At 33.8% G+C, this 24,675-nt stretch overlaps 1 protein-coding gene across 13 annotated transcripts in view; it reads left to right on the top strand.

Moving 5' to 3' along the window:
• RALYL (RALY RNA binding protein like) overlaps nt 1–24,675 on the top strand; it is an 877,709-nt gene that overhangs the window by 541,545 nt on the left and 311,489 nt on the right. Inside the window, exon 1 of one of the 13 annotated variants that reach the window (XM_082363567.1) lies at nt 12,139–18,848. The exons of the other annotated variants lie outside the window; for them this stretch is intronic. Within the exon in view, the coding sequence (XP_082219693.1) occupies nt 18,812–18,848 (37 nt within the window). The 5' untranslated portion in view covers nt 12,139–18,811. Of the gene's footprint in view, nt 1–12,138; nt 18,849–24,675 lie in introns of those variants that run through there. 13 annotated transcript variants of the gene reach the window in all.

The raw sequence follows: 24,675 nt of genomic DNA, 5'->3' as shown, positions 1-24,675 counted from the left end.
AAATGGGACCTAATGAAACTTAAAAGCTTTTGTACAGCAAAGGAAAATATAAACAATAAAAAAAGACAACTCTCAGAATGGGAGAAAATATTTGCAAACAAATCAATGGACAAAGGATTAAACTCCAAAATATGTAAACAACTCATGCAGCTCAATATTAAAAAAAACAAACAACCCAATCAAAAAATGGGCAGAAGGCCTAAATAGACATTTCTCCAAAGAAGACATGCAGATGACCAAGAAGCACATGAAAATATGTTCAACATCACTAATTATTAGAGAAATGGAAATCAAAACTACACCAGAAAATCTACAAACAACAAATGCTGGAGAGGGTGTGGAGAAAAGGGAACCCTTTTGCACTGTTGGTGGGAATATAAACTGATGCAGCCACTATGGAGAATAGTGTGGAGTTTCCTTATAAAACTAAAAGTAGAACTATCATATGACCCAGCAATCCCACTACTGGGCATATACCCAGAGAAAACCATAATTCGAAAAGACACATGCACCCGAATGTTCATAGCAACACTATTTACAATAACCAGGACATGGAAGCAACCTAAATGCCCATCGACAGATGAATGGATAAAGAAGATGTGGCACATACATACAATGGAATATTACTCAGCCATAAAAGGGAACAAAATTTGATCATTTGTAGAGACATGGATGGGCCTAGAATCTGTCTTACAGAGTGAAGTAAGTCAGAAAGAGAAAAACAAATATTGTATATTAGCGCATATATGCGGAATCTAGAAAATGGTACAGGTGAACTGGTTTGCAAGGCAGAAATAGAGACACAGATGTAGACAACAAATGTATGGACCCCAAAGGTGGGAGGGGAAGCGGGGGAAGATGATAGTGGGATGAACTGGGAGATTGTGATTGACATATATACACTAATATGTATAAAATAGATTACTAATAAGAACCTACTGCATAAAAAAATAAATAAAATAAAATTCAAATAAAAAAAGAAATTACTAATGTAAAAGATTAAGGACACTTACAGCTTAAAAAATTATCTTTCATTATCATATACAAATAATATAAAAGAGAGAATCAGTCTTTCACTTCTACAGTCAAATATTAAATAATTAAAACAAGAAAGTGAAGGGAAATGGATGATGAAGTCTAAAGAGCTGGATTGTGATCACCCAGTTTTTGGACATAGCATCTGTTATTTCATATATTTCTATAAATTTATCTGTGAAATGAAGTCAGACAAATGTGAATCTACAGGAAAAAAATGACATAACCACTTTAGAATAGTGTGATTGCCAAATTTTTTTCCTTGTAAAAGTGATTTCTGAGGTTAAAAGGAAAAGAAATCTAGACTCTGTAAGCATTTTACAGTTATAACATTTTTACAGGCAGGTTAAAGTACTGTTTGAAGAATTACCATGTAGCTGGTATTTATTAAACCTAAAAGTTAAAATTAATTTCTTCAGTTTTATTGCAGTACCAACATTTTGTATTGTTTGTCTGTTTGTCAGTATAATTTTGTAAAATATCTAGAAATGATAAATGTGCTTGTGATGAACTGCTACTGAAGGAAAGTCAAAGGGACTTTGGTTTCTGTCATATATAAACTATGGCATTCCGGATTACAAGGAGGGTTATCTTTCTCTACACATCTCTCTTGAGATAGAATCTGGGACATTCTAGCCATCTGTGGCTAGTTGAAAGTATAGATTATGTTTTAGCTTTCTGAATCTCTTTGCTGGAGACAAATTAAATTGTGCATTTTATAAGAACAGTTTATTTTCATCACTAAGTTGTTGAAGTGAGAGTGAATTGAGAAGAGGTACAATAAGATACGAAAATGAAGAGTAAAACCTCCAAGTTATTATCCGATTGTATCTCTAAAGAATTAATCACCATTGCATTTAAGAAAGATTAATGGTACACCTCCTAAGCTACAAGTACTGGCATTCTATTTCCCCCGCATAGTCTAGTGTGGCAATGGTGAGGCCTATAACAGAAGGATTCTCCAGGTGCTATGTGAACCACAGAAAACAGTGGCTCTATCTCTCCTGGGAGAATGGCAGAGATGGCATATCCTCACAGAAACAAAGTACATGCAAAAGAAGTGATGCTAGACTCAGTAGAGTGGGAAAATATAGTCTGAATTTTCTCATATGCATAGATGCAAAAATCTAAACAAGAGCAAAATATTAGTAAATCGAATGCAGTAATCCATAGAAAAGATAACATATCATGATCACTTTGGGTTTATTCTAGAAATACAAGTCTGGTATAACATTTTCAAATCAATCAAAATATTTCAAAATAATTGAGAAAAAATCATATGCATCAGTAGATGCAGAAAAAGATTTGACCAAATTCAACATCTAATAGTGATTTTAAACAACTCTTGGAAATAAAAGGGAATGTCTTTAATGGGATAAAGAGTTTCTGAAAATAAAATATGCAAAAAAGCAAAATCGTACTTGGTGGTAAATTATTGAAACTCTTTGCCCTGAAATCAGGAGTGACAAAAGGATGCCCACTCTAACTACTCATATTTAGCATTACACTGGACATCATAGCCATTACAGGAAGGAATAAAAACTGTCCTTATTTAGAGATAACTTGATTGAGCTATAGAAAATATAAAACAATATAACTGTATACTGTTTTAATCAATTAGAATTAGTTTAGCAATTCCAGAAAGTCAAATATACAAAGTCAAATTTTTTTCTCTATACCATCAAAGGCAACAAACATATAGAAAGTGAAATTTTAAAGGCACATTATTTAAAATTGTTTTTAAAACTTCCAATATTTCAGAATAAATTTAATTGAAGATGTGGAAAATCTCTACACTAAAACCTACAAAACCTGTTCATGAATTTGAATACCTACTATTAAGATACAATTTCTGTCCAAATTAATCTATAGATTAAATGCAATCCTAATCAAAACCCCAATATTTTTTTAAAATAAAAACTGACAATCTTATTTTAAAATTCAATATGGAAATAAGAAGGACTAAGAATATACAAACACTCTTGAAACAAACAAAAAATTGGTAGGTGTACACCACTAGATATCAAGGCTCATTATAAAGTTACAATAATTAAGACAATGTGTGTGGTGCAAGGATAAATCAACAGACTGAAGGAACAGAATATGGAATCCAGAAATTGATTTATATATATGTGGTCAATTGGTTCATAACAAAAGTGACACTACAGTTCAGTAGGAAAATAATAGTCTGTTTAAATTATGTGCCATAAATTGGATCTCCATTAAAAAAAAAAAAAAAAAAAAAGAGCTCTAATCTTGACCCCTTACCTCACACCATACAGAAATAAATTTCAATTATATTGGAGATCAAAAGGTGAAAATAATCAAACTTCTAGAAGTAATCATAAGAGCATATTTTCATTATCTTGGAGAGCACAAAGCTTTCTTAAAGGTAACAGAAAATAATAACTACAGCAGGATAATTTGAAAATTTGGATTTTATTAAAAGTAAGAGCTCATGTTTATTAACTACATCATTTGGAGAGTGAAAAGAAAGCCATAGTGTAGAAGAAGGTATTTGAGAGATATATATTTTTACTACTGATGCATATGACTTTTTCTCATTTATTAAATATTATATCCGACCTTCATTTCTAGAATAAACCCAATATGATCATGATATGTTATCCTTTCTGTGGATCACCACATATAATTTGCTAATATTTTGCTCTGATTTAGATTTTTGCATCCATGAACATGAGAAAACTCAGACTATATTTTCCCACTCCATTGATTTGAGCATCGCTTCTTTTGCATGTTCTATCTCCCTCTCTCTCTCTCCGTATATAGACATGACAAAGGACTCCTATCCAGAATTTGTAAAGAATTCCTACAAATGAATTTAAAGGAAAAAAACACTGAAAATTCAACAGAGAAATGGAGATAAAGTTGAAATTACACTTTAGAAAAGAGGATATACAAATGAACAAAACACAATGGTTTTCAACTCATTAATCGCCAGAAAAATGCAAATTAAAACTGTGATCTCCCAGTGCACAGCTACCAAACTGATTCAAATAAATATACTGATAAATGTTGCCAAGGATGTGGAACATCTAGAACTGCCATGCATTGCTGATGGGAATGTAAATTGATATAAGCACTTTGGAAAACATTATAAATCTACAATAATTAAAGCAAGGTCCTGGGCATATCTATTACATCTGATCATACATTACCTTGTGAACTAGTAATTCTACTCTGAAATATAAATATCAAATATATATGTTAAAATCAAATATATATGTTTACCAAAAGACTTGTTCAAATATATTCATAATAGTGTTAATTCTAAAAGCCCCAAACTGAAACCACCCAAAAGTTCATCAACAGTAGAATGGACAAAAAAAAAATGTAGCATATTGATACAATAAAATACTACAATAAAGATGAAAATGAACAGATTACATGGCACCCACCAACATGTTTAAATATCCCAAACATAATTTTGGGCACAAGAAGCCAAATACAAGTCTCTACAGGGCATGATTTTATTTATATAAAGCTTAAAAACACATACAAATAACTAAGGTGTTATTAGTTGGTATGGTGGTTAACTTTGGGAAGAGGTCACTGGGAAGAGACAGAACAGGGACAATTTCTTGATCTGGATGCTGATTACACAGTGTTTTGCCTTTGTAAAATGTACTAAACTCCACATGCATTCTCTTTTCACTTCTCTGTGTGTAGGTTATTTTTCAATATAAATTTTATTCACATGAATATTACATACAGAAGTATTTGTATGGGCATTTGGGAGAAGCAGACAGAAATATTTACACTTAATTATAAAAAAATCCCACTATAGTCTGTTATAGTGGTCAATATTGTAAATAAATAATTATGTTGGCATAAAAGAAGGAAAAGCAAAAACCCAAATGATGGTATTTGGAGAAAGTTTCAAAACAGATGTTTTCTTTGAATTAACTAAGGTAGAAGGGAAGGCTTTTCAAAAAATAAGCATAGTGAAAATATTATCAATGGACAGTTAGGTTTATGGAACAACCTGAATCTAGGTGCTTTGCCCATATTATGAAAGATGGGTGAAGCTAAGAATATGAAAGAGGAAAAGTTAAGGCCTGATTATGGAAGATCATAAATGTCATGCCAAGAATATTAGATGTTTTTCTCTAGTTATTTGAAAGCTACTTAAACGAGGTATCAAAATCTGAGAGGATTAGAAAGAACATTCTGATAGCAATATGAAAACTGGATTGGCCAGTCAAAAGATTGGAGCTAAGAGACCTCTACATTACTAGTGGAGAGATTTGAGCAGAAAAAGGTGGTGATAGTAGGAATGGAGAAAAGAAACCTACATAAGAGGGATATGTTGGTAAATTAGTAATAACAGGATTAGTTATGAGAGAAGGAGCCCTAGAATATGACTAGTCAAAAAAAGCTTGAGTATGATGTATCACTCACTCAATGTGGTAGACAGAATAATATTTTTCTTAAGATGTCCATGTCCTAATCCCCAGAACCTGTGAATATGTTAACTTACATGGCAAATAAGACTTGGCAGATGCTGTTAAATTAAAGGTCTTGAAATGGGAAGAGATTATCCTGGATTATCTCGATTGGCCATGTAATCACAAGGGCCCTCATAAGACCCACAGCAGGATCAAAGTGAGAAAAATGAGATATGACAATGGACCAGCTATTGAAGTAATTCACTTTGAAGATAGAGGAAGAGACCATGAATCAAGAAATGCCAACAGCCTCTAGAAACTGGAAATGGCAAGGAAATGAATCCTCCAGATTCTACTCTGAAGCATCTAGATGGACTGCAACACTGCCTACAATTTAATTTTAGTTTTTTGATCTCCAGACTTAAGAGAACAAATTTTTGTTGTTTTAAGCCACTATTATTATGATAATATGCTACAGCAGCAAAGTGAAACTAATAAAGATTTTGGTACCTAGAAGTGGTGTGTAGCTGTAACAAATATCTAAAAACCTGGAAGTGGCTTTAAAATTAGGTAATATAATGGCTACAGGCTGGAGGAATTTTGAGCATGATAAAAATCCTAGATTGCTTTTAACAAATTGTTGGTAGAGATATGGATGTTAAAGTTGCTGCTAGGCAGGACTCAAAAGGAAGCGAGTAGCATGATAGAGAAAATCTATATTGTCTCAGAAAACACTTAACTCATAATAAGCAGAATGTTCGTAGAAATAAGGACATTAAATCTGAGTTGAGGAATGCTGGTGAGGATTCAAAACAAAATGAGGAGTATGTTATTGAAAACTAGAGGAAAGTGGATCCTTGTTATATAATGGTATAAAGCTTAGCTGAATTGTGTTCTACAGTTTTGTGGAAAGCAGATGAACTGTTATGTGTACATATAATATAATCATATGGTTAAGTGATGAACTTAGATATTTAGCTGAGGAAATTTCCAAGCAATAGGTTGAAGGTATGACCTGATTTCCTCTTGCTGTTTATAGTAAAATGCAAGAAGAAAAAGATAAGTTCAGGAAAGAATTGTTAAGCCAAAAGGGAAATTCCCAGACTATCCAGACTGCAAAAGATGCTAAAATAAATAATAATAAAATTCACAGTCAGGAAAGCATGCTCTGGAGATATTGCAAAGTGTGTGGCTGGACAACCTTTTGCTAATGCTTTGAAAGTATAAGGATAGACTGTGTGTTCAGTCACACAGAGAGCTCTTTGAAGAGATAATAAGCATGTGTCTCATGGATCCTCTCAGTTATCTCAGCAGAATCTAGAAATAGAAATCCGATTATCCACAAGAGAATTGTGGATGATCTTCTTGTCCAATGGAGTCATGTCCCATGCCATACATGGGAGATCCACAAGGTTCTTGAGGAAGTTATACAAGTGGAAATGCTTGAACTGAAGGGACAAAGAAAGGACAAAATAAACAAAGCCTACTTGACTCCCAAAATTCTACAGAAAGAAAACAGTATGATAAAACTTCACTACTACAAACATGTACTACCCTCAAGAAAAAATAAGGATGTCTCTGAGGGTGGAGCTTCAGCTCCAGAGGATAGAACCAAGGGCCCAGAGGGCAAAGCTATGGCCCTGGAGGTAGGAACCAAGAACCACATAGGATTATTCCCAGGCCTGAAACATAATGGAGTGGGATAGACATAACCCTTTGGGAGCTAGAGGCAGACTGTAGAGGAAAGAATAACAACTTTCCTAATATGTCCACATCATCCCAGTCCCCAGAACTTGTATTTATGTTACTTTATGTGATAAAAAGGATTTGGCAGATATGATTAAATTAAGGATCTTAAAATATTGATTGGGCTTATCTGGGTGGGCCAATGTAAACACAAGAATCCTTATAAGAGAAAGGGAGGAGGGTCAAAGTAAGAAGAAGGAGATACGGTGATGGAACCAGTGGTTGGAATGATGCACTTTTAAGGTGGAAGAAGGGGCCATGAGCCAAGGAAGACAATCAACCTTTAGAAGTTGGAAAAAGCAAACAGATTCTCCTCTGAATTCTTCAGAAAGAACGTAACCCAGCTAATACCTTATTTTCAACTTCTGACTTCCCAAATTATGAGAAAAAAAATTGTGCTATTTTAAAGTCACTAAATTTGTGGTAATTATTACAAAAAAATAGAAAATCAATATACTAATTAATTTTATAAATAAATATTAGTGGAGCAAGTTGTATATCTCAGACATTGGGTGGGCTGCTAGGGACATAGTAGCAAATGAGCAGACATAGTAGATTACAGTTTTGTGGTTTTATGGTATGTTGTAATCTGGCCAAAAACAACGGAAGAGAAGCATGTTTTTTTGCACCATGTTGAATTTGATATGACTTTTGAAAATCTACATGAATATGTTTAGTAATAATACCTATTATTCTGGTCACTGTTCTGAACATTTTTTATATATCAACTCATTTAATTCTTATAATAATTATATTAATTATAAATAATAATGTGAGGATGCTATAGATGAGGAAACTTTTACAGATGAGGAAACTGTGGTATGTATATACAAAGCAACTTGCCCAAGATCACAAAGCTGGTGAGTGGCAGAACTGGTATTCAAATAAACCAAGCCAGTCTGGCTCAGAATCTTGAGTTTTAAAACATGTTTAGCAGATATAGAATTTGAATCTCTAGTTTTGCATAGTTGGATCAATAAATATAAATTTCATACTAGTAAGGAAAACAAGAAACAACAATGGCATATAAGCCAAGAAATAAGCTAATAATTAACATTGTCAGATATTGATTAATATCAAGTAGAATGAGGATTAACCAGAAATGCCTTGATTTGGTATTCATTTTATAAATATTTTCTTATTACCATTTTCTGAAGTCATGTTTATTCATCACTGTTTCTCAGTAATGTGTCAGGTCTTTGCACGTAATTTTCAGCAGTTTATTTGTTTCATCTGTTTTAGCGTATTTGGGCAGCTATCACTAAACCATTCATGTCATGGTCACCAACTCACATACATATATCTTGGTTTATGTTTCTATGATGTCCTCTAGGACAGATATTATTTCTTCTTCTTCCACTGAAATTTCCCAAGATATCTTGTCCAATGACCTGCATTGAATGAGCTCTTGTCAGATACTTCTCGACTTATTACACAACTTTCCATCACCACTCACTGCCACTTTTGCAAAACGAAAAGCAGCATTTAGAGTGTCAGGGTTCTGGATACATTTATCCTCTTTGATATAGACACGTATTTTCACTGGTATTTTCATTAAAACATTCATTTTAAAAACCTTTATATTCACATAATATCTATTAGTAAATACAATTTCAAGATTAAGATCATGGCTATTTATCTTCCTCTACCCTCTATATCTAGTATACACTTAACCAGTTTTTGTAGGAGGGAGTGATGAGGCATAGAATTCTATTAACTACTATTGTCTTAATTTGAGTAATGAACAATTGTTTGAAATATGATTGCAAATTGGAAACAAACTTAACATAATAACTTTTATCAACATTATTTGTTGAATAACAATTGTATACTATCATTCACTTCATATATCAGCATATGTACTTCTTATAAGCTTTCTACTCATCTCAGTAATTTTCTCACTAATACTTTATGATCACCTGTGACTGTTCTTTCACTCCTACCATGGCACTCATCCATATGGCCTCAGAGAAGAGTGGACCTAATTACTGTCAAGGACTGGTTTTTTATACATTCTCATAGGACAGACCACACATCTACTTTCAGAGGACAGACCACACATCTACTTTCAGAGCACCTATTTTTGAACCTATAGAATATATTCTTTCATATTATCATTTAATTAATGTCTGTATTCCCCACTAAAATAAAAGCTGCATGAACAATCAATCTGTTTTTGCTCAGAGCTCCGAAGGGCACAGTTTGAGTGCACAAAGTATATGTATTAGGTGTATGAAAGAAAAAAGGTTAAATTAATTTAATTTCAATGAAGGATAATAGCTGGAGTCCTAAATTTTATAATAATAAAGAATCAGCTTAATCTGATCCGGGTGGGAACATGGGTAGTTATGCTATTGGAAACTTGTACCATCAACTCCCCCAGAAAATAGAAAAAGCAAAACACAGATTTTTTTTCTCACTGAATCAAGATCAGATAGTTACAAGCTGAAATCCCCCTTCTTTCTCTGTTATACTCTTTTCTTACAATCATTTCTCTAGGTAGTCTTAGAAGTTAGGAACCAAAGGTTTTTAAAATCGAATAATCACATTTTCATATGCTGTATTTGTGTTCATGTTTTGTGACCCATCCCTTAATGAATTATTTAAGTTTTATGCAATCCTGGCAGGATTTCTAAAGCTTTCCAAGGCATAATTTAAAGATAACATGAGATTTAGTGTTCGCCAAACTGAAGGAGACAGTTTGGAAAATAAAAGTTGAGACTCTTTTTTTCCCCACCTATAGCTCCTGTTTCTATATCTAAAGCCATTTAAGAAAACATCTAAAAATAGTTTTTATGACAGTAAGAGAACTGTGAATTTCATTTACATATTTACTGTTCTCATACTGCTGTGCTGGTAATGGCAGATGCAGACTTTATTCAAATAGTTGTCTTTGAACACATATGTGAGGTCAAAGACTATCCAGGTGGTTCTGAGCCCCTTAGCAGACACAAATCCACACAAAATGAGGATTGGAACTGGATTCCTGAATTACCGTTCGGCTATGTAATGCTAAATTATACCTGAAAATTCAATCTATTCAACTCAGCAGGCTGAAGTCGCTCATCAATGTGATAATTGTAACTAAATATGAACAGGAAAGGAATTAAGATATCAGGACTGCTGTGTATACTACTTTGTAGACAGGCTGAAATGAATTCTATTAATATATACTTAAGATACTTTATGCACATTTTACATTGGAAATGATTAGACATTTTGGAGTAACAATTTTGATAGTGTCATTAGAAACCAAAATATGCTGAATATGATCCATAAATAGAAATTTATTTTTAGCTAGTGTGTTTTAAAACTCCATAAAGATTCACACATCTAGTATTGGTCTTTGCCCATTTAAAATATTATAGTTTAAACAATGAAAAAAACATTGTAACATCTAGCCCAATATTTTAAAAATTTTGTGTGTGTGTGTATGTGTAGTTAACTTTTTGACCTAATTTTATCTATTTTTAATTGAAAACTTTCCCTGGGCCATTCTAAATTACCTGATTCACTTCCATGAAGAACATACTCCAAGTCCACATTAGACCTTAGGTTAATACAAATATATCATATGCATTGATTAGGCTCCTATTCTACCATTACATAAATATCTTTAGAATCCTTGTATATGCATCTCTAGAATCCTTCATTTGGAGTACTAAGATGGGTGACTATCAGCATGCATTCTATATGGAAATTCTGTATATCAACTTTATTCTCCCATTGTCTTACACATTAAAATCAGGTATATTTTCCAAAATAGTGGCAGTAACCCCAGCAATTCAAACTGAAGTAAAATCCTAGGTAGTGTTTTCTGTTCTCTACTGTTTTCTGAATTTGCTTTTATTGTCTGACATTTATTTGTTCAATATATAAGATAGTGGTATTATGGATTGGACATGGCTTTTTACAGTTCAAACTTGGATTCAAATTCTGGCTCTACTTCTTGCCAGCTTTATGAACTTGACACCTGAACTTCAGTTCCCTTATCTGTAAAATGAGATAACAACTCCTTCCTCACATAGCTGTTTTAAGATTAAATAAAGTAACAGAAGTATATTTTTTAAAAGAAGAACAATAAGCCCAGCAATTCAAACTGAAGTAAAATCCTAAATAGTGTTTTGGCACAAAGTAAGCACTTAATAATCGTTTATATGATTCCATTCAATTTTTATAATTAGTGAACAGTTTTTAATTGAAGTATCTCATGTACTTACTTCGCTTACATTATGAAACTAATATTGGTGGACTCTATGGGTAGTGATTGAAATTGTAATATTTGGACCTAACCTTAATAATGTATACTCATTAAAGCAGAAAATGCAAGGCATCATAAAGTGATAAATCCCCTGGTTCAGCCTTTTTTGGCATCATGTTTTTATTCCTTGCCTAATACCAATAAGAATTTGAGGTAACTAACCCCTTACTTATACTCCACTATACATGTATACAATAAAGTATAGTTTTATATAGACAAAAGACAGCAAGAAGGAAAAACAATAGACTAGAAAGACAAGACCAGATGCTTGAATTCAGAAACTAAAGAGAAGAGAGTTGGACAAGTTTGATGGAAGGAGCTGACTGAGATAGAATCAGCCAAAAAAAAGAGAAAGGCAGCGTCCTAAGAAATCCACAGGTGGTGCAACAGGACTTTTAACACTTTATTTCTCCATGGAGCATTGCTACATTTTGCCTTCCTCTGCTTCAGGTGCCACTTGGTTGGCACCACCATTGACTGCATTTTCTCTGCTTTTTTAAGCATCTTCTTCAGCTACATTCTGGCCTCTAGAGTATGACATCCTCTAAGCACCCCCAGACACTGTTTTGCTAGGTAGCTTTACAACTCACAACTCTCTGGTTTTTAAGATAGGTAGGTGGGTATGTGGATAGAGAGATAGAAAGAATAGATAGATGGATAGATACATAGATAGATAGGTAAATAGATGATAGATAGATAGATAGATAGATAGATAGATGATAGATAAGAGTGCATTTCCTATTTTGTAAATTTTGTTATAGTGAAATTCTATACATAATTTTCATAATTATGGAAACTCTTATGACTTTAAGGATGTTTTACTTTCTCATCATTATGCCTTGTAAACTCATAGTGTCTCTCCATCTCAGGACGCAGTGGAGATGGTGTTTCTGAGACAGAGTTGTGAACTACTGAACACATGTTTTTCATAAATAAAACACCTCCAGGGAACATGGTACAGCAATTCCTCTACATCATGTTCACATCCAATAAACTATATTATTGTGTTCCTATGTCTGCAAGGTATTTCATTATAGTTTTAGTACCTTTTATGTGGCTATGATCTCAAAGAGACTGTGTTTCTTTAGGTCTAGGATTACTACATCTTTCGTGTATAATTTGTTAACAACATTTATTAAAATATGTTGAAGTGAGGTAAACTATTTACACAGGTATAAATAACTCACTTCATATTCTAGGAAATTCAAGGTTGATTTAATTGTATATGTTTTAGTCTTCTTTTAAAAAACTTTTTTTAGTAACCATTAGGTATTTGGACCTATCCAAAGGATATGATTAAAAAAGATAGTATTCAATCTATTCAACTTGAGACAATGCAAATTTATCCAAATATAAATGGGCAAGTAAGACGATTAAGAAGATAAAACTAAGTCTGAATAATCAAATTTAGGCTAAAGGAAAGATGAAACTGAGATAAAATGGAATGGGAGCCATACAAAAAAGAGTAGCAAGCAAAAGTGAGAATGCTCAAAAACAATTACCACTAAGGAGATTTGGTGAAAATAAAGTCACATTAGAGTGAGTTATAAAGGAGAAATATGTTAACTGTATTTAATACTTGGCATTACATATTTCAAAAAATTAATGATTTCAAAGATTTATTTGATATTAGAGCATAAGGAATTGGAGAAAGTCCAAAGAAATGAATGAAGACAGTAATAAAATCCAATTATAGTTTACAAAAGATCTTAGAAAAGTCTTTTCCAGATACATAAAAAAATTTAATGAACCAAACCGAAGAACACAGAATTGACTTGTTTGTTTATTGCTTCACTTTCAACAGCAGTCAAGTATAAAGAAGCATCATTCAGGATTTTTTTTTCCTCATTTGAACCAATATTTTGAATGAAAACTTGAACTGAACATTAAGAAGTTTTGTTTCCTTTGATTTAAAAAGAACAATGGTGGATATATTATTAATATGAGGTACTAGGTAAAATGATAAGATTTTTATATGATAGCCACTCAATATTTTAATTAATAACTATTTTTAGATTATCCACTAACAGGAGAGCACTTGACTTTGGACAAATAGGCAAGGGTTCAGTTTCAGAGACATTAGGCAAGAGAGCAAACCACTTAATATAGACATGTACAGAAGATATAGATATACTTGCTTAAATTGTTGAAAAGATGGATCGGTGATTCTGCTGGGGCTGAAAATTATTTGGATGTTATCCCTGAAAGATCCTGAAGAAAGAACTTCTGTCAAGAGTTTATAGGGACTACTCTAGCAAGGAGATGTTTCAATAAAGAGAGCAGAGTTCATGGAATCTAAAATAGTACATAAATGAACTTATCCATGAAACAGAAACACAGACATAGAGAACAGACTTCTGGTTGCCAAGGGGGTGGTGGGGGAGGGATGGATTGGGAGTTTGGGATTAGCAGATGCAAACTATTATGTATAAAATGGATAAACAGCAAGGTCCTACTGTACAGCACTGGTAACTATCTTCAATATCCTGTAATAAACCATAATAGAAAAGAATATGAAAAAGAATACATATATATGTGTTCATATGTATAGTTGAATCATTTTGCTGTACACCAGAAACTAACCCATCATTGTAAACCAACTATACTCCAATAAAGTAAATTAAAAAAAAAAAAGAAAGCAGAGTTCATATCTGAGAGGAGAAGGGGCAGCGTTTCCATGGGGACAGCTGGCATGGTAGCGAAGGAAGGATAAAGAAGGTCCACATCTGTACCTCGTGCTGTTGAGTGAGAAGAATGACATAAGAGAAAGGTTAACTTTCTGTCCAAACTGGAGAAAAATTGACCGAAGGAGTGTAGATATATCACTTATATCACTTAAGGTTATAATTTCAGAGCTAGTGTGTTCAGAGGAAAAAGCTGTGGGCTAACTCCTAGGGAATCTGGACTCAGGCTCCTGCTGGAAGTATGGGGGTCAAGGCCCTTGAGGTCATGCCCCGCAGTTCCCTTCAGTTTTCCATCCAACAAACTTGTAAAAGCTGTCTGTTGTGGAGTAGACATCTGTAAATGAGGAATTTTGGCAGCATAATTTTGTTACACAGAAAAAATAATTTTATTACCCTGAAAAGTTTTAACATTTTATTATTCTAGTAATTTTCTGAAATATAGATATCATACAGTTCAAGTTAAATACTTCTATATGGTCTACATACTATGCCTTGATGAAATTCTTAGAAGTTTTATCCAAATCAACATATATTGTAATTTTTAAACCAGATAAGGATGTTAGAACTCTGGATGGGCTAATAATTTGATACTTTTGGTATTCTCTAAATGTTCTTTTGGTGTTTTATTTGGAGGAAAGGATGAGGGCTGGGCGTGGGGAGGAGAGGCAGGGGAGGTGACATGTCTGGGAAAGGGAAGTCACCACTGTTGCAGAGATGAGCAGACCTCTCTTGTCCCAAGCAGTCTGCTGTGCTTCTGAACTTGACTGTCCCTGCCAGCAGCCAAAACTCTGCAGTTAATTGCATCCACCCCGCTTAGAAGTTAGTTTAACACCACTCGTTGTTATGGAAACATGTCCCTTGTGGGTCCTCATCCCCTGCTGCCTAAATAGCTGCTGAAAGTATCCCTTTGACCTTACATGGCATGTTATAGTGCACAGGCTCTGGAGAAAGGCCAGCCAGTTCAAAGCAGGGCACGACCTCTTGCACTCTGTGAGACTTTAGTCAGAACACTTTGTTCTCAGCCTCATTTTACTGAAACATAAAATGAGGATGATGATGATGATAGTAATAATAATAACAACAATGATAATAATAATAATAATAAATCCATCATAGAACTGTTTTCAGTATCCAATGAGTAATGCATATAAAACTCTTAGAAGAGAGTCTGGCACCTAATGTGAACTCCCTAAATGAATGTTAGCTCTTATTAAACCACACAGTGTTCACTCCCTGTGACGAGTTTGGGCAAATGTCATTTTGTTGATTTCAGTACATTACTAGTGACATTATAGTGACCCTTTTATTTAAGTCTTCTCCAGCAGCTGCCAAGTGCATTGCCACCTAATTTGTTTCTAAAATCATTTTGGTCTAGTTCCCAATTAAATGTTGTCAACACAGCTATGTAAGTCATGCAGTGTCCCTGAATGTTACCTGTACTTGTCCTCATTTGGCTAAAGTTTACTCATTTCTAAATTGGAGGTAAAGATAGCTAAGTAACAGGATTGTTGTGAAGATTATGAAGATTAGTGATACAGTATATAACTAGCCCAGTGCTTGACACATAGCACGGAGTAGTTCTCTCTGTCTCTCTCTCATTCACACACACGCGCACACACACACACACACACACACACACACACACACAGAGGCTTGTTTCTTCCTCTTTTCCTTTCTCTCTTTCCCTCTTCCTTCCTTCCTTCCTTCCTTCCTTCCTTCCTTCCTTCCTTCCTTCCATTAAAGGAAATCGTATTGTGCAGGAGTAGATATGGAGATATTTTATAAAGCAAGTGATGCTTCTTTTGATCTCTGACATTACAGGCATAAATCTGATTTTGAAGACAAAACAACTCTATTCAGTCTGTATTTTTTAAGACGGTTGGATAAAAAGAATGATATGCTGGCACCTGTCTTCTTTTCACTGACATTTTTTCCCTTATTATGTCTACATTCTTCCTCCTCATTCTTGGGCTGGCTGAAAGTTGCCCAGGTTCTGCTTTTACTAAAGTCTCTCCTCTCCCTCAGCCACTGCCCCTGCCTCTCTCTCATCTTCCTACCTGTACTGCAACATGGTACTCATGAATTTGGCCTTAATTCATTAGGTCTATTTGAGGTCCCCAATTTTGATGGTTTAAAACAGGATTTAAGCCACTGACCCGAGATATAAGATTCAAGAGTGGATGCTCTCTATACCCTGAGGTGAGAAAAGTAACGTAGGAAGGAGTTGATGAGATAAAAACCCCTATATAGAGCCTAAGAAAGTCGGCTTTGGTACAAGGTGTGCCAAACATTGATGACTATGAGTCAGGATATTTGTTTTAACATGCATCTGTGTATGTGTGATGATGAATGAGGCTGGGTGAGAGGTTGTTGCATATGTGGATGAGATTAAATTGTTACATGGTCTTTGCAAAGAATGTTCAGATTGATGTTAATTATAGATAATGAAGAACTAACAGTGTAAAAGAGAAAAACTACAAATTTGATTGTACCATGTAATATTGTTAAAATTAATAGCATTTGTGTCATTATGTAATTAGGCTATTTCTACCTAATAATCATTAATGACATGGTTATTCATATCAAAATTATATATAACACATATGTCAGACAAACTTTGTTTTAATTTGTTTGATTGTAATAGGTTTTATGTTTGTTGGTCTTATGGAATGAGTAATTTTTATAAAAGAGAACTTGCTTGTTCGTTGTGACTTTTTGTTCCAGCAAATTTTAAAATATATCTTCACATCTCTGAATATAAGCAATTTCATCTAAATCAGTGAACTCATTCAGACTCATCTTGGGGCCAAAAGAGAGGTGTGAAATGATAAGTATTTGCATTAAGTAAGAAAGTAATTTTAGTCAATAAGCATGAATTTTGTTATTGTACTAATTCATTGAAAAATAATCTGTGATCATATTGTTTTTATCATTTAAATTTGTTCATAAAAGTCATTTATTCAGCAAATATTTGCTGAGACCCTACTTTGTACCTGGAACTGATCTACTCTCTGGACATACATCTCTGAGGAAAATGAAGCCCTGTCCTCTGGAGGCTTATGTTCTAATAGGCAGAGACAGACAGGAGGAAAACAAACAAGTGAATACAGATTATGTTAGGTGATCACAATGTGCTATGGAGAAAAATTAAGCAAGTAAGGTTGTGGAACATAAGGTGTATTATATGTCATTCAGAAAAGTCCTAATTTCTTTTTGAAATATTTTCATCTCACTATTGTAGAAAACATGAGGAAAATCCTCCCAGTGTTTCATATTGTATGTAGATAAATACAGATACTAACTATGACTTACAGTAAGAAATACCCATAGTGGTCTTTGATGGAGCATCTTATTAAACAGTACAGTTTGTTAGTCCAAAGTCAAGGAAACTAGAGAGGAATACTGCCAAAAACTTGTTAAAATGCTGTTCTTGGCATCTGTGATCATGAACTGTAGTAATTACTTAAGTGTAAAAGTATTCATGACACTGAAATAATCCTTCTATTAAGAAGAGCTGTGGAAATGATATCTCCTCCTATTAGTAAGTAGCCTGAGTTTGCTAACACTAAAAAATAATTTTGACAGTTGAAGACGTTTTCTGGTTTTGGCTGCAAGATGAAGGTTTATGCATAATCAAGTCATATCACATAGAAATTCTTCACTAGTGTATAAATCCTTCTGTATTTTAAATAAAAACTGCATTTCAGACACCCTAATGAGCACATAAAGGAGATTTGAAAGCACGTACTCTTGTGGAGGGTTTGAGAGAGGTAGTATTCCTGAGTTTCTGCTGCGTGCCAGACATTGCTTTCAGAGCAGAGAGTACAAGACATACAAAGACAAAGCTTCTTCTGTGTCCAGTTGAGATGACAATGTTCAGATAAGGATATGCCCAAAATACTGTGAAAATAGAGGTCTGAGGACTAAAACGAGATGAGGTGGCAGGGTGAAGGTGGGAGAAAGCTTCATGAAAGTCTTCCTTCTGGAGGGGGAGGAATGTGTAGCACAGAGTAGGTACTCACTAAACCTGAGACCCTGTTGTGTGTTCCTCTGTACTAGGTCTGGGGATATAATGTGAAAACATGCAGTTCCTGCTTTTCCTGAGAAGCAGTCTGTTTAGAGAATTAGACAAACCTAAAAGTGATAATTGCTTTAATAATTGAAACTGCGAAGTGCATTGGGAGCTCAAAGAAGGAAAGAATTCAGTAGTTTCAAAATAAAATACAAATCTAAACATTCTAGAGTGGCTAAAAGACATGAGAATCCAAAGGATAGTTTTTAATTTATGTAAATAAATAACAGGGGTTCTTATATTTCATATTTAGATTTTCAGTTTTACTATTCTTGCTAAATATATGAATCTATTCTTAATTCAACATGATTTTGAGCACAGCACTTTAATAGTAGAAATTTTATTAGAAAACTTAACTGATATCAGTTGGGGGCGGGTGAAGGAAATACAATTTGCTCTAGAAGATTTGCATTAGATAGAGTAGTTACAGGCTGTAACATCTCCCCTGTAATTTTATGAGAATGGTATTACCCTGGCTTTCACTGTGTGATTGCTGGTTACCTTCTGTCAGTGAGCAACAGTCTTACTGCAAAGCAGGAGCACAACCCTCTCTTTGTCTCCGTGGTCAAAGCAATTACTTCTTAGAAAGTCGGATTTTTTCAGAATGACCATGTACAGGAGCAAACGCAGACATCAGAGATGTAAGTAAATTCTGACCCAACTTTTTCATATGACTGTGGTGGGAGAAACATACTTGATTTCTTAAAAGACTAATCATGACTTCAGATATATCCTGGGAGTAGAAAAGATATTGTAGCTTTTTTCATCCTAACCTTTATCCCTGTTACATGCTTGAAAGATGTTGGGGGGAAAGGGGCTAATTCACTTGTTACTATGGAAACCTTTGGAAAGGTTTACAAAATCAACAGAGAAACAGATCAAATGCAATTTCAGTCTAGCTCAGCATCCTTCATACAGGCATGATAACTGGATAGTTCTCTCTCTCTCCCTCTCTCTCTCTCTCTCTTTTTTTTTTTAACTTCTATTTATTCATCCAATTTCAATCATAACTCTCAGGGGAAATAAAACAGTTCTGAATGGTAGGGAGAGAGTTAATTGTGAATGACAAGCTGAATATTTAACAAGATATTCATTGCCAAACTTCTTGGAGCAGAGCATATTTGTAACATAATTCACTACAGGCATCATTTCAAAGGGTTAAAAGGAGTCATCTGTAATCTAACCTAAAGGGACTGATTCTGACTGAAAAGGAGCAGCACAATCACCCTGGCCTAAAGTCTAGAACAAAGATGATTATGGAACTGAAAGCCATTAGGATTTAGCTAAAAATCAAAGAGTCTTATAATAAAACTGTGTTTTATGGTAAAGCAATACGCCTGTCATGGAAAGCTTTCCAATCACATCTTTCTCCAGTAAGCCCAACTCTTTATCACTTTATCTTTTCCATTGCCTAAAGTAATTATTACCATATTTAGCCCAGTGTGTCCTGTCACTGACTCTATTTGCCATCTTAGACAGGTAACTACAACTTGTTCTATAGTCAAAGTCTGCACTTTTTCATTATTCCTATGATGTCTTTAGATGTTATCAAATATTTTAAAACATAGCAAGACTATCAGCAACAATTACTCCATCAAAAGGCCAAAATATGATAGACATGTGATTTTTTTTTGAGAATGATCTCATTTTGGTCCATTTTTCACTGAAGACCTGAACACTAACATTTCTCTTGTTCAAAGAAGTTTTGTGCATCACAGAAAGCTCTGAGGGACAGGACTGCCAGTTTGATTTTCTTTGCCTGATTGCCTTTTGATGCTATTTCTTTCTTGTGATTGAGAAACAACATATAATAATTGCTACTTTTTTCTTATAAAAATGATTGGTGCAAAATCTACAAATATATTGCTGATTAATTCCCTTATGATTTCCTCCCACAAGAATGAATCTAAATTATGCATGTACTTGAAAACCATCTTGCACTTTTACTCCTGTATCTTTTGTACACCCCCTCATTTTTTTCCATAGGAGTTATCATTGCCTTAATGCATATGACAAATAAAAGATTCTCAGAAAAATTTTACCGAGTCTCTTCCCCTAAAATGTGCTTGCTGAAGTCTGTGATTAAGCAGCAGGAAGAAATTGTGAATTACATGAGACAAGTCAGAAGATGTATAATTATACAGGATGAACACAGTAGGGTGTACTGAATGACTTAGTTTAAAAAAACTAATGTGTTACTTATGTTTAATTGTATCAGTTAGCTGTAATACATTGCATTAACTGTTTCTATATTCCAATCATATAAAATATTGGACAGCAAGAATATAATAAGTTAAGGTATATAGAAAACTTAGCAATAAAAGCAAATAGAATCCTTAAATGAATTTCCTTCTTATACTAACAATATTTGCAAAAGCAGAATGTAAACAATTGTTTGCTATCTAATGGGTATATAAAAATATCTGAATTATCCATCACCAAAATACAGTGCATTTCCATTTTCAGTCATATCTTTTATGTGTTTTTGATCATGTAAAAAGCATAAACTAATGTAGAGGCAATTGTAATCCAATTAAAGCAATAATTGCACACTTAACAAATTTCAATGTGGGAAAGAAGGAAAATGTTCTTATGATTTTTTTTTAAACTGGAAAAATACGTAAATAAACTTTCTAATGTTCTCATTCCCTAACAATTTAATATAATGTCCTTTAGTAAAAATAATGCAACTTTCTTTTAGAGGCTCCAAAAGGAGGAATAGGAAAGGTGCATATGATTATGCCAGGGGTTTGAAAAGAAGCAGGAGAGCAAAGATACCTGTAAAAGACAGATATCTGTCTTTTTTTAAAGTGTAAATGGCACTAAGACTTTGGAAATTCCTGGGAGACTTTGAAATCCATTCCTCACTCATGTCTAGATTAGTTATGTGTAATTCCCTGCAGAGGAGGAGGAGAGAAAGGGAAGAGTCCCCTTTTCCTTGCTTTTGATGGAGCAATTGTTATCGAAAAGGAAACCGCTTCAGTGTTCATTCATATAGCAGATCTTACCTATGCCTAACTGCGTAAGGACTTTCAGTTAGATACAGAATTGGTCGAATGGTAATAAAAAATGTTTCCATGTGTCAGATGTTGATTTCACCAGAGCCAAGCAGGTAGAAACCACTTTAAGGAACTCTAATATATGTAAGCCTATTTTTACAAATTAGTTTGGGGTGGAAATCATCACCAGTATAAATTTTTCTCTTAGCATTTAAATACTGAATTTTTATACATATTGAATCAATCTATTTATTGAAGTGTGCAGCTTATGTTTAATTTTCAAAAATCCTTTTTATGTATAAAACAAGGTACACCTGTAATCTCCTTTGCTGAAATTCCAGATGACCTTGAGAAAACAATTTTTGGTTTTTAAAAGAGAGGTGGAGATAAATTCTTAAAGATGAATATGTTTTGAAATACAGGCTTAAGAGAAAAACTAGAGTAGGATCCATGTGATATTAGAGAGAGAATTTGAAAAATACTACAATCCTTGTACCACAGCAGAGAAAACTGTGTATATCTAATTTTAGGTGTGTAACATTTTATCTTATTACTAACTAGGAACAGATATTCATTTTTGATTGCTAATGATATGTTTGGGTGATGTTATCCATCTTATTATGGAAATATGTGATGAGATCACTTCAGAAATCTGAATACTAGTCACAGTTCTCTGCTTGTAATCTCAGCCAAGGTCTGTTATCTCTGTGGGTTGCAATTTCTTCTTCTATAACTTCAGCAGACGGTGCAGAGAAGATGTTTTCTAAGGTGTCTTCCATCTCTAACCCTCAGTGCTTTCACAACATAGGCCTCATCAAGTAAGATTCCTACTCAAAGACGTGTGACAAGTTCTCATTGCCTAGACTGTGGCTCTGGGCTCATGTGCTTCAGATCCATGTGACCATGGATTTACTGTAAGAGGTCCTAGAATCCATATGAATATTAATCACTGCCTGTACAATGATGAAAAAATATGTATATCCCCCCATATGTATATCATGTACACATACCTATATACCCATATACTATTTTTTGGTTCTAATGAAAACTAATATATTTAAAAGGTCATTGTAAATTTTAATAGCTTTTAATGCCATATGTTTTATATTTTATTTTTAACAACTATATCACACAGGGATCTCATTGTGTTTCAATGTTTAAAAGACGTGTTCTCATATTCTCAAATATTGGGAATTGCTGAACTAGAAAATGAAATACAACCATGACCTTATAACACAGACATTTATATCATTGTCACTCACTGCATACTTCCTTCTTGATACTATGTTCAAGCCTTTATTGGGCTACTTCATTATCCCCAACGTTCATACTCTCTCATCTCCATGTCTTTGCACATATATCTTCCTGTTGATGGGTGGCCTTCACTTGCATCTTCATGTATAGAAATCATCTCTGGTAGAGGTGTCACTCAAATGTCATCTCCTTCTTAAAGGTTCCCCCAGTTTCCAAGTCAAACTTATCTTTTTGTTCTTCTTTTTTCAGATGGTAAATTGTAATTTTATTTACATTTTCTATATTCTGTCATATACATTGAAAATTATTTGTTTATTCCTCTAATCTAAGAATTTTTTTTTTATGTGAGGTACCTTTTATTCTTTCGTGAAGCATTCTCAGAGCATAAAAAAATGCTTCACCCATAACAATCCATCACTGTCTAATAATGTTTAATCATTAAATAAATATTTATTGATCACCTGTTATATTACCTTCAGACACTGCTCTAGTGCTATGGCTGTAGCAATGAACAAAACAAAATTCTATTGGAGAAGGGAAGATGACACACAAGTAAATATATATTACTCCATGTGATGCTAAGTACTATGGAACAAAATAGAGCAAAAAAGGGAAAGGGACTTTTGGAAGGTGAGGTAGAAAATTGTTATTTTCTATAGGGTAGTCAGTCAGGAAAAGCCAAGGTGATTAAGGTGACAGTTGATCAGACACCCAAAGGGAATGAAGGAGCAAGCTCTGCTTCCTGGATAGTTCAGGCAGAAACAGCATGTGCAGAGTCCCTGGGGTACTTGGGATATGGAGGACCACAAAGGAGGCAATGTTGAATTAATGAAAAGATGTGAGATTGGTATTAACAGATACACAATACTATATATAAAATAGATAAACAACAAGGCCCTACTGTATAGCACAGGGAACTATATTCAATATCTTTTAATAACCTATAATGGAAAATAATCTGAAAAAGAATAGATGTGTATATATGTATAACTGAATCACTTTGCTGTATACCTGAAACTAACACACCATTGTAAATCAACTATACTTTAATAAAAAAAAAAAAAGAATTGGAAAGAAAAAGCACCAGGAGCATTGGATGGGTAGAGTAAAACGTATTGGGTTGGCCAAAAAGTTCTTTCAGGTTTTTCCATAAAATGTTATGGAAAAACCTGAACGAACTTTTTGGCCAACCCAATAGAATTAAGTGGAATGGTATATTTTATGTATAACTAAATTGAGATATAAAATGTATTTATTAACTTTTAAGAAGCACTATCCACACTTTTAAGTGACTCATGTAATATTTTTATTAAAATGACAATTGTAAGAATGTATAAAATTCATTACACTTTATAGTAGGCAAGGCATTCAATCATTAACTGCAAGACAATCAAACAGCGGTCACCCAGAGGTCAGAAATATATTATTTGAATAAGAATATTTTCTGATTTATCGTCTTATAAATATCCTTGTATTCTTGATATGTTAAAACTCTCTCTTTCTTTAAAACTCTTGCGATGAGAAAAAAATAAATTTATAGTTTGATAGAATTGTTATAAGACTTCTTAAGGCATGGACAGAAAGACACAGACTGCTGTCCTCCCTGGAGTACCCTCTTAAATTCAATCCTTGATTTCTCTGTTATTGATGCTTATTGGGAATTCTGCTCTGACATCTGAAATTTCTCCAGTCATTTTTTCTCTCAAGTTCTTTATATGAATTCTATAACAGGTATGGATTGATAATTTGCTACTTTATACATTCCTCCATGGAATCATGTCTTCATGGATAGAATCAGGATGGTCTGATTGAGCATGCTTAATGGGACCATAGTTGTCAGTTTGGGAGCAGAGGTGTACAGGCTGACCGATAACACCATTGATACAAATTGACCTTATATGGAAATACATATTGGTCAGCCCAGCATCCTTAATCATTTACTTTGCTTTTACAGGCTCCAGCCTGCAACTGGTTCTGCCTGCGGGAATACTTATTCATTTATCTCTCTCTCTCTCTCTCTCCTCAATGTGTTTTTCTACATAACAATGCTCCAAAAAGGCAAATATCACTTTTGTGAGCATTTGTACATTTTCCTTCAACCTGTCTACATTCAGAAAACAATGTGGCTATCGTACATCATCTGCTCTCTTAGTTTCTCTTGTCTAAGAATCTGTGCTGTATTTGTATCTAGACCTGCATAAAAACCATGACATTT

Source organism: Balaenoptera borealis (genome assembly GCF_965194805.1).
Source record: "Balaenoptera borealis genome assembly, chromosome: 17".
NCBI classification, from domain to species: domain Eukaryota; kingdom Metazoa; phylum Chordata; class Mammalia; order Artiodactyla; family Balaenopteridae; genus Balaenoptera; species Balaenoptera borealis.
This window is presented reverse-complemented; position numbering and strand designations above follow the sequence as displayed.